The sequence below is a fragment of the Antrostomus carolinensis genome, unplaced genomic scaffold (assembly GCF_000700745.2).
Source record: "Antrostomus carolinensis isolate BGI_N321 unplaced genomic scaffold, ASM70074v2 scaffold18893, whole genome shotgun sequence".
Classification (NCBI taxonomy): domain Eukaryota; kingdom Metazoa; phylum Chordata; class Aves; order Caprimulgiformes; family Caprimulgidae; genus Antrostomus; species Antrostomus carolinensis.
Genome location: NW_010304689.1, coordinates 41266 through 57523, shown reverse-complemented (window position 1 = coordinate 57523; position 16258 = coordinate 41266). Strand labels below are relative to the sequence as shown.

At 36.7% G+C, this 16258-nt stretch overlaps 1 protein-coding gene across 2 annotated transcripts in view; it reads left to right on the top strand.

Moving 5' to 3' along the window:
- Positions 1-515: 515 nt before the first annotated feature.
- LOC104522298 (nesprin-1-like) overlaps positions 516-16258 on the top strand; it is a 39570-nt gene continuing 23827 nt past the window's right edge. The window contains exons 1-5 of one of the 2 annotated variants that reach the window (XM_029084165.1): positions 516-581; positions 1100-1266; positions 8578-8740; positions 12453-12640; positions 14839-14989. In XM_029084165.1, coding sequence (XP_028939998.1) covers positions 516-581; positions 1100-1266; positions 8578-8740; positions 12453-12640; positions 14839-14989 — 735 coding nt within the window. Of the gene's footprint in view, positions 582-1099; positions 1267-4107; positions 4200-8577; positions 8741-12452; positions 12641-14838; positions 14990-16258 lie in introns of those variants that run through there. The other variant, XM_029084164.1, reaches the window with a different exon arrangement.

The window sequence follows — 16258 nt, the reverse complement described above, 5'->3', positions numbered from 1 at the left end:
TATCTTTTTGCTTTGGTCAGGCACTTATATCTTCCTTTATATTTAGTCTCTTAGACTAAAAAGAAACAATTCATATACTTCATAACATTATATAAGTCAGCAAAAATTGTAAGAAAATTTATTTTTTATCTTCTAAGGAAACCTTTGAGTTAGAGACATTATAAAACAAGATATTGACAGGCTACGGAGTGTAACGCTTGGATGCCTCTCTCTATGCATAGGATGTAGCTGACAGGAAATCTGAAATTAGCACTTACCTCTCAACTCACAGAGAGTCACACCAAGTTTTTGCAGTACAACTCCAAGCAAGTTGCTGGAACACTTTTGCAGGGTCGGAGCCATATTGAGGCACCGAGTGTTTCATGCATATGTTAAATGTATTTACCATTTTGTTTTTATTCACTCTCTGCAAATGTTTTAAGGTCTCCTTACGTCGACAACAAGTTAGTGAGAGACTGAATGAGTGGGCTGTCTTCAGTGAGAAGAACAAGGAGCTCTGTGAGTGGCTGACACAAATGGAAAGTAAGGTTTCTCAAAATGGCGACATCCTCATAGAAGAAATGATTGAGAAACTTAAAAAGGTATAGTGCAGTGCATGTACACTTACACACTGTTCTTTAACTGCTTACTTGTTTTGTGTTGCAAAGAGAATACTGAATTAACTGAAATGGAGGTTTTAACTTACAGTGACATTTATAAGTTCTAGTAAGACTATGTGTTTGTGTTCTTTCCCACTATGCAGCATTTTTCTGTCTTTCTTGAGGCAGGACCTCCCAGGATACCAGAAAATTAAGTGAATGTAAAGTCAAAGGCATCTGAATGCTTTGCTAAATGTCCAATCAGAATTACCTGTAATGAATTTAGTTATAGCAGATATATTTATAAAAGGCATTGTGTTTTGGTTTGTTGTTTTTTTTTTTTCAATCTTCTGATAGAGTTGTTCATGGTTATACATTTAATATTTAAGATCTTGTCTCTCCACTGTACCAATCACCAAAAAACCAACATTCACTTGTATATTTATATTGTTCCTTTAGTAGTGTAGAGCAGAGTAGATTCTAAATAAGTACCCTGACTTCGATTGATCTTTATTGTCCAGGATTATCAAGAGGAAATTGCTGTAGCCCAGAAGAACAAAATTCAACTCCAGCAAATGGGAGAGCGACTTGCTAAAGCCAGCCATGAGACTAAGGCATCAGAGATTGAGTACAAACTTGGCAAGATCAATGACAGGTGGCAACATCTTCTAGATCTCATTGCAGCCAGGTAAAACAGTTGTTTTGTTTCTAAGTGCTACCTGGGACAGATTAATATGCTGGATGTCATGAATTTAAAATCTCTTTATTATCTCCCTTTCAATCATGAACTGTGAAATGAGTTTGTTCTTAACCATCAGCACATCTGTGTGAAAGTCACTTTCCTGTTTTGCTTTACAGCACTTGACATAATTTCTTCAAGAAGAGTCAATTAAAAAAATTATCTGATGGAATGACATAGGATCAGTTGCAGATTTAGTGAGTCTTAGAATCATAGAATCATATCATAGAATGGTTTGGGTTGGAAGGGACCTTAAAGATCATCTAGTTCCAACCCCCCTGCCATGAGCAGGGACACCTTCCACTAGACCAAGTTGCTCAAAGCCTCATCTAGCCTGGCCTTAAACACTTCCAGGGAGGGGGCAAGTACCATCTTGCTCCAGTACCATCTTAGTTCAGATGAGTGCTTAAAACTGGGTGCAAATGTAGTTTTTCTAAAAAATTCTTGGTAGAGGCATTGAAACAGTACATTTGTAGTTTTGGATTTTGAGAAGAGCAGTTACAAAACTAAGTGCTAGTTTTTCTGCCTGATTATTTTTGCACTGATGGAGAAGAATAATTGCAGGTAGACGTATGCACGTTGAACTTAAATATTCTTTTCATTCAAGGTCAAAAACATAACAGCAATTTTCATAACTTAAAGAAATACAGGTTTGTTTTTTGATATGTGAAGAAACTGGTTTATTTGTTTCAATACTTTCTGTTCAGTCGTGCCTTCCTTCCATTACCAACAAGAATTTTATAGCAATTTTACACTTCATAAAATGTACGTATACTTTATATTTTACACTTCTGTGATGCAAGGACATATGAATTAATAATACTTTAGTCCTGTTATCAGCAAAAGGGTTTGTTTAGTTTCATCATCTTTTCTTGTCCATTCTTTTTTCGTATGGCTTTACTGCATTCTTGCTCAGAAATCTGTAAGCAAGTGAGCAGTAAATTTTATGTAAGCAGAAGCATTCTGGCTGCTCCATCTCCTTTTGTAGTGGTTTAATTTAAAGTAATTAACACTACATTTCTCACAGACAATTAAGTCAGGAAGTGGTGCATTACAGTTGAGAAGCCTGCTGGTTTCAGAGGATGTGATATGTCACCAGTTGTTGAACATAAAGTTTATTTGCCATATTTTTGTGTTTGTCTTTTGAAACACCTACTCAGACAAATATTTAAATGATGCTGTCAGGAAGTTTCTAGTGAAAAGTCATTGCATTTAGAAACTGTGAAATACATCTTTAAAAGATCTGTATTGTCTACTCAGTATTAGAGGTTAGTGTCCTCTATAAAGACAGGTAAGCGTTCAGGATTCTATATCATTCTTGGGGTGGGGAGATATAAACTGCAATATTATACACGTAAACTTTTGCATTCTCTTATCATGAAGCAGTGTGTCAAGTCCTAGTTCTAAACTCATTTATGTAAAATATTTATTTACTTTTATTTCCTGATCATTTCAACTTCTCAACTAGCGTGCTCAGCACTATTGTATGCCATTAAACATATAACCTTTTCCATTCCGGTGCTTACTGAAGTGAAAAAAAACCTGCAAAGTTTGAACATTGGAGTGCTGAAGGTGGGAAGAAAATGGCGGAGAGATTTGATGTGAGGTTGTGGAAATTTCAATAGTTGAGCTATAGCTGAGGCTGGTAGAGGTTAAAGCCCAAGTTGTTGATTAATGTATGTACAAAGTACTTGAATTGATGTATAAATCCCACTGGACAAAAGGAACATCCAAGAAAAAAAAGGAGCATCCCCCAAGATAATTTTTAGAAAGCTCCAGAGTCTCTTTAAAATATGTTGTTATATATTGGGGTATGTTCCTATTATGATATTTTGGAGTTTGGAATGTATCATATAACATGATTTTGGCTGCACTCAGCTAGTAAATGCTGATTTATTGTTCTGGTGTTGAGAATAAAACACATCTTTTCATATTCTGGTTCCCTGACAACCTTAATAAATTATTAGAGCCTGTGTGCTTTTCTGTAAAGCTACAGTCATCCCTTGCCTGGAGCATTTTTCTTAGTGGCTTGTTTCCTACAGCTGTGAACAAATAGAAAGTGTCTTATGAAAATGCTTTAGTAATATAGTATGGTAACATGCATCCAATCTGAATCCTTACCAGTTGATTTTACACTGTGCAGTGGAACTTCTCCATTCACCTCTAAAAGTATTTTTCTCTTTCTTTCTTTCTTTCTTTCTTTCTTTCTTTCTTTCTTTCTTTCTTTCTTTCTTTCTTTCTTTCTTTCTTATATTCTGTTTCCTTCCCCACTTTTTTTAGTTGCCTCTCCATTCTGAGGACGTCTGTAACTGCAAAAGAAACAGCTACAGAAAGGAAGCAGAGTCTCTGCATCAGAGACTTCTGTTTCTGTCCTTCTAGAACATTTTCATCCTTTCAGATGAGTTTTTCTGATATGTCAGCCCAGTGCAAAAAATGTTGCAGATGTTTACAGCCAGGATGCAGTGCTATTGCTGCAACTGCTCGGGCTTTGCAAAGAAGGCTTTGTTGTATATGTTTTCATCCCTTCCCTTAGCACTCACAGCCCACATTCCTGGAGTCCAAGTCTGGCACATGTTGATGAATGCAAGTTTTATTTAGAAACATGACCACTTGTCACCATTCAGTCTCATGTTATCAAGCAGCGGCTGCTAACATTTGTTTGGCGTGCAACATTTTCTGTACAGTACTCACCAGCAAAGAGAAGTGTGTTCCCTTTCCTCCCCCCGCCCAAAGCACAGTGTTTTCAGACTTTTGGAGTGGAAGTTCTTCTTTTTAATGCTGGAAAATTTCATGGTGGTGGCAGAGGACTTGCACGCTGTGAGGATGGAGGAGGACGGCAGTGTGGATTCAGATCTCCCAGACTGTAATTGTGATATCACAAGGCAGGCAGCTATTTTTGTTTGCTTTTGATTGATACAGTTCTTTCTGAAGTCTTGGCTTGCTGGCAAACTAATTGAAGTATTGATATGTAGAAGTCACTACCTTAGCTAGAAATTACTGTTTTCTACTCAGTTTAAAAATAGCTGACAGTGATAACAACATACTTTGTTTTACAGCTACTACTTTTGGATCCCAGAATATTTTTTTGTTACTGATGCAAGCTTAGAAGTAGTAAAATCTCTTAGCTGTCAGAAAGAAACTGTAGACTGGTTTTACTGCTGTTTTTAAATACAGGAGCATGTACACACATGAGAGAAAGCAGACTTTGTATTTGTCTGCTCACTGTTTGTGTCATCAAAGGGGCATGGCTACAAGTGAAAGGCAGAGAAGGAGAGAGGCTGTAAAGTATTTTAGATTTAACTTATTGAAGCTAGTGTGTCCTGTACATGTTAATGACTGTTTTTTAACTGCATGTAGTACTTGAACCCAGCCTATATCACCTTGCATTTTTGATTCAACTTTTCTTTTTCCTTCTTCACATTATATTTTCCAGAAGTTTCACTGTTGTTGTTTAGAGTTCTAGAAATTTACTCTTTGAAAGGGGAAACTGTGATCTGGGGAGTAAATATAATTGGTGGTACTAGTGTCCTGGTACACAGTAGTACTGTTCTTTGGACAATAAATCTTTTTTAGTCATAAAAAGATTATTTTTAAACTGATATTTAAAAGACTTATTTCAACAGTGTAGTATTTTTTAATTATTTCATAGAGTAAGTGTTTCTTGAAACTTTGTCTCCAGTTCCAAGTAGATGGTTTTTAAAAAAAAAAATTTTCTGCTTTCTGCTGGCTTTGTACAGACTTAGCTAACATGCTCTTACTGACTTTTTTCATGTTGCTTTTAAAGTTTAATATTAGTAACCAGCTGTCTAAATGACTAATGCAGTAGCTATGAGTTCTATATGATGCATTGTTATGTATTTACAGGGTTGTTCCTGTTTAGGTTTAAGTGGAATCTAATGCTGTCTAATTCAGAGTTAGAGGTATTTGTGCTTAATTTCAGCTTCAAATTGTTCTCCCATTGCCTTTTCTTAATGTAAAATATACATTTTATAGTTACTGCTTTCTTGGGGAAACTGAGGTATAGTAATTGGAACACAGAAACATAAGCATTGTAAGCCTATTCAAATTTTAAAATGAGTTTTCATCAGCAAACCATAAAAACAAACAAATGAATCCTGCAGTATTTTCCTTTCTGAGAGTCTTAAGTGTTTGTAAAATATAGTAAGACTGATATGTATGTGTTTTATATAAAAAACAACCTTTAAAACAACCATATCATGGGTCCAACCCTTTGATTTCAATGTGGAATCTTCATTATCAATGAAAGGAGTTATCTCAGGTCTTGCAGTAACATGCATAATGCTGCAACAAAAGCATAAGTTGATTATTGGAATAATTGACTGCTAAACATAATCTTGTAAATGAAATCTCAAAAGGTCAAATTTACAGTTGGCTAGGGATCCCACATACTTGAATGGTTTCTAATCATACCTCTTTGTCTCAAAGCAGAACTTTTTATTTCATTAGCTTTCAGGCCCCACTATTAGCATGGAAAGATAGAATTTTGAGACATTACATTTTTGAGAGAGATGTTTCACACACGCATTCTGTGATTATTTGCACACAAGTATAGTATTCAGTGAAATGAAGAACATAGACATTTTGCCTGCTAAAATTCAGAAGGAAAACTCTTAGACATGATGGATTACATCTATGACTTGTTTGCAGATATGTTTTCAGAGTAGCTAAAGGCACAACACTATTGCAGTTCAGTTAAAAAAAGTAAGCTCAGTGTACTCTAAGAAGCACTTGGTTTATTTGCTTCTATTTGTGCTATGGACAAGCAACCTGATATGTTAGACTCAGTACAAAAAAGGACAGCGTTAACAGTTGGGAGTTGTCCTTTTTTGTTTTGTTTTAGGGTTTTTTTTTAACTTTGGGAACTAAGGTGATGCAGGGAATTGCAACAGTTTGGTGGGACGGCATGTTTGGCAGTAGGTTTTGGTTTTGATTGGAGAGTTCTTAGTGTATGTCACGCTGTTTTGGTTTTTTTTTTGTTTTGTTTGGTTTTTTTTGTTTCTCTTGAGTAATTTAGTTCATGTGACTGAAAATAGTTCTGTTTGGGCCAGAGTTGTTTTTTGCTCTGGCAGGGTTGTATTCCTGAGGCAGAGAGGGCGCTTTCTAAATGTCAGGCCCTTTATCAGGTGTTGCAGGAAAAATCTAAATAAAATCCGGCCCAGAGGTTCGGGTGCTACACAATTGCAAGCAAGAAAGCCTGGTCTGCAGCATGGCCTTGCAAATGATAGAGTGACATTGCTTCTACACAGGGCTGACATGACTCGTTTTTCCCCTTCCCATTCCAGTGTGCCTGCAACAGATCATTGTCATCCAGCCTTGAAATCCAAGCAAATAATGGGCAGGATTTCACTCCTCTTAATTAACGTCAGAGACTGAAAAACTGTATGTGAGTTCCAGAAGAGTGATAACCAACCTTCTTGCTCACCCTATGACCAAGTTTCGTTTGGTCTAAACCCACAAAACGCTGTATGTAAAACCATAGGTGGGGAGAAGATGGTGCCCCCAGACACTGGTGGTTCTCCTACTATCTCTCCAAGGCTAAACACATAGCTGTGTTTCGAGGTAAACTGATGATGGGGTCTGGGGGCAGTCTTTCAGCACAATTGTGTTGTCTTCAGTCCCTTCATAGCCAGATTTTCAGATTACCCAGCTTTTTTCCAATTACCAAAGTTTTTTCCAGATCACAACCTTGCAGCAGTTGGTCATGAGTCTGGGAAGAAAAATGTATTTGAACTGTTCTTAAGTGTGTTTGGTGCTAAAGAGCCACAGTTTGACCATCTGTGATCTAAAGAGGGCTAGAAAGAGACGAAAATGTGAAAGATTTAACTTAAGTTTTTTTAAGTTGACGTTAAGATCTGTGCATTTGCCTTTGGTAAGAAAAGGACACCCATATTAGACTCTTAATGGTCAGCTGCAACTACAGCTTTAAATATGGAAACACTTGGTAAATTCGCTGGTTAGTATTATGGAAAAATGTGAATTGCTCTGTTTGAGTTATAGGATAGTCAAATGGCATTTTGTTTGTTTGACAAATCTACCAATTTTGTATTTTTCAAACCAATTTAGCCAATCTGTTCCCAGCTACACTCATCTCTTAAAGCTTTCTGATATTGAAACACTTCAGTGGAAGTGCAATAGAAGTATAAAAGGGAATGTGACTCAAAATTGTTCGTGGTACTACATAAATGGAAAAAAAAAAAGAAAGCTTAGATACAATTTCAGAATCCACTAATGTATGTTATGTAACGTGGGGATAGGACGAAGGGAATTACTCACAGACATTTTTGCAGTTGAAACAGGTTGAAAAAAAAAATAACAAGATAGGATGAAGGTTTAGTCAAATTTTCTTCACTCTCTAAGCTTAATGTTCCCTTGAATAAAAAACCCAGCTATTTAATTTTTCCTGGCCATTGCTGTTGCAGGGTTAGGATCTCAAGAAAAATACTACTTCAAAATAGCCACACAGTTACATTCCAATTTCATCTGTTTAAATCTGAAGCAGTCCATTAAGAGCAAGAACAACTAAAAGCAGCCCTTGGGATTCAGGAATTCTCACCAAGTTCTCAGCTGGATTTCTCTCTCTAAAACTAGTTTGTTAAAGGACAAGTCTTCACATCGCAACAGGTTGCCCAGATAGATGGCAGATGCCCCATGCCTGGAAACATTCAAGGTCAGGCTGGATGGGGCTCTGAGCAGCCTGATCTAGTTGAAGATGTCCCTGCTCACTGCAGGGGTTTTGGACTAGATGATCTTTAAAGGTCCCTTCCAACCCAAAGCATTTTACAATGTATAGTTCAACGTTTAGAAATCACCAGGGTAAAAAAGGCCTCCACCACCAGTATTGGTTAAATGGATGTGTTATTTGTAGTCTAGGAAAAACTTCTGTCATCTGTTGGTCAAATACACAACTAAATTACTTAGATTGTTTGGGGATTTCTATGTGTAAGAGTTCATTAAAAAAAAAAAAAAAGTTTTCCTTTCTTAACAAATAGATAACTCAACTGAGAAAGGTTCAGAAGCTTTGAAAATGTTGTCTGGCATTAGTAAGCTCTTAATTTTTCTTAACTCAAACCTATGAATGCCGGACTATTTACATATGTAATATACTTCTGTTGCATAATTAAGGAAGACTTCAAAACAGAACTTACCATCTAAGTTAAATTTCTCTGAAAACTTCCTGAAACAGGCTGTGAAAATTCTCCTTCAGAGTGTACTTATGCTGCCATTTCTTTTTCTTTACAGGGTAAAGAAGTTGAAGGAGACCCTTGTTGCAGTGCAGCAGCTGGATAAAAACATGAGTAGCCTGAGATCTTGGCTTGCCCACATTGAGTCAGAGCTGTCCAAACCTATCGTCTATGAAACTTGCGACTCTGAGGAGATACAAAGGAAGCTAAATGAACAGCAGGTAAAATACAGCACACTTATCAGGTGCACAATCACATGGGGAGAACCAAAGTAGACTGTCTTTGGGCTGCCCATACCCAGCTCAATGCTGAGAGGGCATGAGGCAAAGTGTTTAAATATCAAGGCAAGTGGTACTTACTGTGTCACTTATAGAGCCTTCTGCTGGCTTTGACATCGAATCCACCAGGAGCTGATTGACCTTTCCAACAAAGGTAAGGCACCAAGAGATGTAATCTGAATGAGTTATTGCAATTGTTTTTCCTTTGGAGTTTCTGGTTTTTGTTTGTTTGAATTGTCTGCTCCCAGAGACAAAACTGACACCTATTAGACCTTGCAAATTTTGCACATGCTTGAAAATGACTATTTTTTAGCAACCTTTCTAACTCAGTTTTATTTTGCAGCTTGTTTGAGAATCACTTTGCACGCAAAGATGCATGAGCTATACATGTGAAGTTAAAATTGATTGGTTTATAGCATACGAAACCTTTATGCAGTGCTAGAACAAAATAGTCAACACTGGAACAGGCAGAAAATGTTAAGTCTATCAGTTTTTGGCATTAAAACTAATTTTACACCTAAGATTTACTATACTCTCTCTTTCCTGTTCCACTTCACTGCCCAGTGCAGTTTTACCTGAAAGCACATTGCTGGGGAGGGCTGTTGTTCTACTGTGTTCCTGTTGGTTATTTACTGGCAAAAATACCTTTCTGGTGCCTCACTGGAGATGAGTTAGATGCTCTCCTGAGTTCTCGCTCCAGAGGAGAAAGAAATGTGTGGGAAGAGGAGTGCCAAAATGTTTTAGGGATAATTAATTATGAAATGTACAAACTGTCATTTTGCTCTTTTTAGCCGAGTGTGGGACTGACACCCAAGAACCCCCTCAGAGTTTTTGCCAGCTCCCCAACTGATTTGCTACATGGCTGTGCAGAATTGCTTATTAATATTCTATGTGTAATCTACATAGGGATAATAATTTATAACACACAAGCATCACTAATGAGTGGTGTTTCTGAGACAATAAATTGTTGGGCAGGGCTAAACATTGCTGTCAACTAAGTAGATACTTGAGGTGATTTACTAGCGTCTCTATGCAGGCATCCCACAGTTTGTTACAACCACTTCTTATAGGACTTGTTCTGGGCACAGAAAATGGTGTATATCTGCCTTGTGCTGTTTCCTTGTGGTGATCCTCATGCAGTGATATTCTGTAGAACTGAGTGGTTTAATTTGAACTCCAAAGGGGAGAAATAGGGGTGAGGAGGATACTGTGTTTGTAATCCTGGTGATTATTTGATTTGATAACACTGCAAGCCATGTTTAGAATAATAATTTAAAATCCCGCCCACCTTCAATATGTGGTAACCAGTATTTTTATTAGTTGGAGGCTATATCACTATCCTCTGTATCTCAGAAGGACAGTACAGTGGCCATCTTCTCAAGTATTTCATCCCTCTTTGTTCTTTCATTAGTGTTCTTAGGTTCTTTTCCATGTTTGATCTTCCACTGAGGTGATGTTATCTTCCCTGCTTGTACTGCTACCAGTTGTTCATATACAAAATCACACTAAAAATATTTTACTGTGAAAGAAGAGGTCTAAATTCTATTTCTGTAACTCCATTATCTACTTCTAAGTATCTACTTCAGCCCAGAATCAGCTTTTCAGGTTGCTGGTCTCTGTAGTGAAATTAAAGATACAATTGAAGCTGAATATCCTGGGGAAGGTAGGGTAACTTCACTGCAGTACTTTCTTATGGTCACAAACCACATTTCAAAGACTGCTTGTTTGTTTACTTTCTCAATCTGCTACTACTTGAAATGTGGAAAAAATGGTGTTTGGTTTTGGATTGATAAAGGAAAAAAAAGCTGTATGTGGGTGACAGCAGTGCATAAAAGTGATGCTCCTTTCTGAACTGACCCAAAGGCTAAATATTCTCTAATAAACAGAGATAAATTTAAAATCTGGGAAAGAAATATAATGCTAAAAAACAGTGTAGACTTTGCTTGTAGAAAGGTTCTGTAGGTGAATAAATAAGTTTAATCCTTAGGAATCCTCAGGACCACCAACTGGCAATGCTTTACTCTGAAAGAGCAGACAGGAGATTGTGTTACCTGAACTCGTTTAACCTCAAGTCTCATAGCTGTCTGGAGTATGCGTTTCATAAAGTATTGCATTTATTTATAGTATCCACCCTTATATAATATTTCAAGATGGGTAGAAAAGATAATAAGCACTTGGACATCATGATGAAAGAGTATTTTCCAGGCAATTGAAAGGGAAAGAAGCAGTGCTGAGGAAGAAAACATTGTGATTTTTCCACTTGATGGTCTCATGTAGATGTGCACAAAATAGCCTTCTGTTTCATAGACGAGAAGAGGACATAGATTACTACATTGAGTCCAACACCAGTTATCACAAACAACCAAATCAGATGGTTGCTACAAGTTGACCTTGCTCCATTTCAAATTTGATAAGGTTTTTAGATTCTACACTTAGATCTCATTTTCTGCTGGAAGGCATTTTCAAAACATCATATTGCTAGACACAACGTATGTAGACACAATATGTTGACACAATATTTCCCCATTGCTAGTGAAATAAACTATAACATGTAAAATTCTAAAAAGCAGTTTATCTCCACTCATCCTCAAGCAGCCAATTTCTTGTTTACCTAAATAAACTTTCACATCTCTAATTGTCCTAATAGTTCTTTTCTTCATCTGCATCAGAAGTGAACATAGTATTCTAGATGCAATATGTGACCCTATAGTGTAGTCACATTGGTACTTCTTTGTCATTATTGGAATTATGTTGTCTTGGCTTTGTTACTGTCCATACTGATTTTTCCATATAATATTCTGATGATTCATTGCAAATGTAAGCAGAAGTCAAGCAGGGTTTCTTTTCCTTGCACTGCTCCAACAGTAATAGCTGGTTACTTTTGCGGCTTGTCTTAACTTGAACCTGTAGCTCAAAACTGAAGCTGAAATGTTGCTTCAAGATGAAGTATTATCAACAGTGTAGGACAAGCCATTGCAAACAAGAAAAAGACAGGAGAAATAGTACTGATCATATACAGTAAGTGCTAAGACAGTGTAAGTGAATAATTTTCTTTAGCTGTCTTGAATTTTCCTTTTCCAAGTCCAATGAAAATGCTATAGAATTGGAAAGTTGAAGGAAGAAAAATCTCCTACTAGAGCTGCAATATTCAACATGTGCTCCTGATGATCTTCATGTCAAACACTTTGTAGCTAGCTCACCTGGGGAATAGTAGATTAATTAAGGGTACCTCAACCAAACCCCTACAGTTGATAAGAATATATTTTCTTGTCACACTTCTCTTACTAACTTCTGCTTTACATTCTCTGTGATAATGGGAAAGGGCTGAGAATAGTTCTGCCATTTACTGGTGACGTTGATTAAACGTATGTGAAAGATGCTCAGCTGAGCATGCAGAGCTCTGGCAGTTTGTCCCAGGTGATGTTTTCATGTTTGTAGTCCCTGGGAAAACTGTGCATGCTGCCAGGTCCTCCTGACCTCATTGATAACATTGCAACACCACTTGCACAGATGCAGTCTCTTAATAGGTATTTGTTGGATGTTTTTCTCCTGTTTGCAAGCTTATTAATCTTTTTTGTAATAAGTAGAAAAGAAATGCGTTTGCATTTATGCATGTTTTGCAATTTCTCTTAAGAATTAATTTCTTCACCTACAGGAACTTCAGAAGGATATAGAGAAACACAGTACTGGAGTGGCATCTGTTCTCAATTTGTGTGAAGTGCTTCTTCATGACTGTGATGCTTGTGCCACAGAAGCAGAGTGTGACTCTATCCAGCAGGCTACACGCAACCTGGACAGAAGGTGGAGGAACATTTGTGCAATGTCAATGGAAAGACGACTTAAGTAAGTTTAAAATGCCTACAAATTAGTATTTCTTTCCACAGTCACAAATACAGTTGAGATATACATTATAGGGTTGCAGTACTGAAGAAAAAGGTGTAGGGATCAGAAAAAGATCATAGACTGAATAAAAGCCAGTAGCCGTTATGCTGTGTGGGAGAAAAAAAAAATAAATTTCGGGTTGTGTTTGTGTGTGCCTTTATACAAGGTACAGATATCTATTACCAAATTCTTTTCACAAGGCTTTTGATGGAATGAAGTCTTATTTCCCGTGCATCATAGAAATGATGAGAGAGAAACTAGCAAAAGCTTAGATGACAGCAGTGACTCCAGCTTTAGAAAACATGACCTAAAAGGGAAGAGTTGTAACACTGACATTTACCCTAGAAATACTGAGACTGTTGGGAAACTTGTTATCGATTGAGTGGAATGTTATTCCAGGTATTAGGGTTTTTCATGCACCTAATGTTCCTCAGCAGTTTCTCTTATGTCTGATTTTGTTTGTTTGAAAGACTTTTAGGACTGAACACTCATCTGGAATTTCTTCCTCTGCCCACCTTAGCTTTGCTGAGCAAGTGTGGGCCCGTGCATCTTTGGTGTGGTCTGGTTTACTGCACATGCTTAAACCATTTGTACACTGCATTCCCATGATATCCAGAAGATTCTTTTTTTTCTATTCCCATCTAGGATAGTGTGGGTGATTTTGACAGCCATAATGATGTAGGCTAGATTGGGCAAATGCTATGTACTCTGTGATGACCAGTAATAATATATGTTTAACTGTTTGAACTCCTGTATTTAGGAAGATTTTTCTGTATCTTTTTAAGTTATCAGTCTGATTTCTGTGATGTTTACACAGTCATATCAAGAACTCCAGGTGTAGTTTATAACTTTTCAGAATGCTGAATTGAACTATATACAAACTTTGGTTTTGTGGGATATTCTAAATGTGTTTAGTAAAGGTTAATTCTTTATTTTACACACACACACACAAAAAATAGTTACTTTTAAGTTGTGCTGCTCTATATCCACAGATTGCTATCTTTCAGTAATTTTATTACTGTTGTCATGGTAGTTTGGTAGTTCTTGTGTAGTGTATATATATAAACACAGCTTATAAATTCTATCATTGACACTGTCTTGAAAATATATAGGCTCTTCATAGCCTTGTGTCCAGCAAATTAATTCAGAACTATTTTAAGTTAATGTGGAACAATGCATTGAACTCTATTTTACTTTCTTGCAATGTGCACATTATGCTAGTAGTAGATTTGTATCAGTGAGTTAACCAAGCTATCAGTATTTAGGATCTTTATTGTACTAGAAACAGTTATTCATATTAAAAAGCAACTTTCCAGATGTCGAATTTCTGGTTAAACAATGTATCGTCAACAAAGCATAAATTTTGCATGGATCAGATCCTTTTTGACCTGCATGTCTAAAATTTGGGAAAGATACATTCTGTATGTAAAAACAGATAAAATTCTGCTGTGATACCACCTGTCCCAAAAAAAGATCTTGTTATTTTGAATCAAGTGTTGTTGAAATTGTTGGGATATAACAGTCTCAGTATTAAGCCAATTTGATTTCAGTCTCAAGAGTCAGGCGCTATTTTTACATGCTCAGTTGAATCATTTTTTTTTAAATGTTGGAATAACTGTTTTTAAATAAAAACATGTTTACAGTGTTTATTGAGATATAGCATTTTGCCACTTGTAGGTAAATGCAAAAAAAAAAAAGTTCATGTTCCGTTTCAATGCAGAATAATGACTGAGAACTTTAAAATATATGCTGCAACATCTTTAGCATTGTGTAAGAAAAAAATTTGCAGTTGAAGGTAGTGTGGAATTTCTAATCTCTAAAATACTGGCTTAGCTACCTACACTGGGACTGTATTTCAGATGTTACTTAGCATATGCTCAGATTTTTAGAGTTCCTATTGCGTACTTATAATTTTCTTTTTATACTGATTCCAAAGTTAGATGCATTAGAAAAAAATTGCCATCATCTTATTCTAGCTCAGTCTGGAAGAAGCCAGCCTTCCCTGTGGTCTGTTTATCAGCCTGTCTGTCCGAGTTAGATTAAGAGCCAGTTATTGTCTGGTGCAGTGCTGGTTTGCTGTTGTAGATGATAAGTTAAAGTTCTGTAGGTCAGCTAGCTTTCAGTCCGAGCATTCTCTAATTTTATATTGTCTATTGCAGAATTGAAGAGACGTGGCGGCTATGGCAAAAGTTTTTGGATGACTACTCGAGATTTGAAGACTGGCTAAAAATCTCTGAGAGGACAGCTGCTTTCCCGAGCTCCTCTGGTGTTCTTTACACGGTTGCTAAGGAAGAACTGAAGAAATTTGAGGTGATTTATAATAGTCGAAATTTAATATCTACTGATCACATTACAGCAGCCAGCTGGTGTTCTTCCTTCCCATATACAAGTTGCTCAGCAGAGACACTGTATTCATGTAGAGGAGTTGATGATTTTGTAGCTAGCTTCAGTGGCAGGTTTCTAGGATGAAAAAACAGTGGAAGGTGGCAAATGAGAATGCTAATAAATCAGTCCACTCTCACTTGCTGTTTATTCACCAAAGTTACATTTCTCACCTTTTTTATTTCTGCAACTTTTTAATATGTCCAGTCAGTAGGTGCTCCAGAGCATTCATAAATCTCCCTTCACCAAGTACCTCCTCAAATGGCATGCAGCATGTTTTAGCTTCTGCTTTGATTTTTGTCCCTCCTCTTCTTTCTGTAACTCTCTGTAAAAAGCCTTCTGAACTCTTCCTATTTCATACGTACAATATCTGCATTTTAGATCCTTATACCTGAGATTCATGTTCATGGAAGTATTAGTATATGTCCACATGGTGTCCCCCCATGACTTAAAATTAGGTACATGCTTCAGAACTGACAAGTTGTCACTTCAGTCAGTGCTTAAGAGCTTGCTACATAAGTCCATTGTATCTACTACAATGTGATGCCTTGTCTCATAATTACAAAGGAGGGCTTTACTTATGTGTAAAGCAAACACACGCGCATCATGTGGCTAGTCACAGGTGAAAATCTTTTGTTTGGTTTCATATTTGCAAGGAGTATATCAAGATGAGAGACAAAAAGAATTCTGAAGAGAAAGAAGAAATTGTTTAGGCAATTCTGTAAGCAGTCAGATGCTGTAAAGTATTTGCAATGAAGAAGAAATGCAAATTTTAAACATCTTAGACCAGTTAATACTTTTTGGATTAACAATGAATTCAATAACATAAACTGTGAAGTGCTGAATTAAGTTTTATAACTGACATTCACATTTCTGAATGTACTGGCCAGGTTTTGTTGTTAAACACTGACAGACTTCATTATGTTGAAGTAGATTGGAATAGTATAAAAATGTTTGCTTCCTGGACACAAATACTGTGTCTCAGACCTCCTTCTCATTGGCCCTTTATTCAGTGATCTAAATCTCTTGTTTAGCAAGTCTCTGTATGAGAAACAGTACCAAAAATATCTTGGCTGTCTTTTATTTTTACAGCTGACCTAACTTTGCCCAATGTCTGTTTCATTGACGTTCAGTCTTTATGCTGACTTTCCTTCTCCTGCAGACTTACGGAATTTTTACTGTCTACAGATAGTCAGC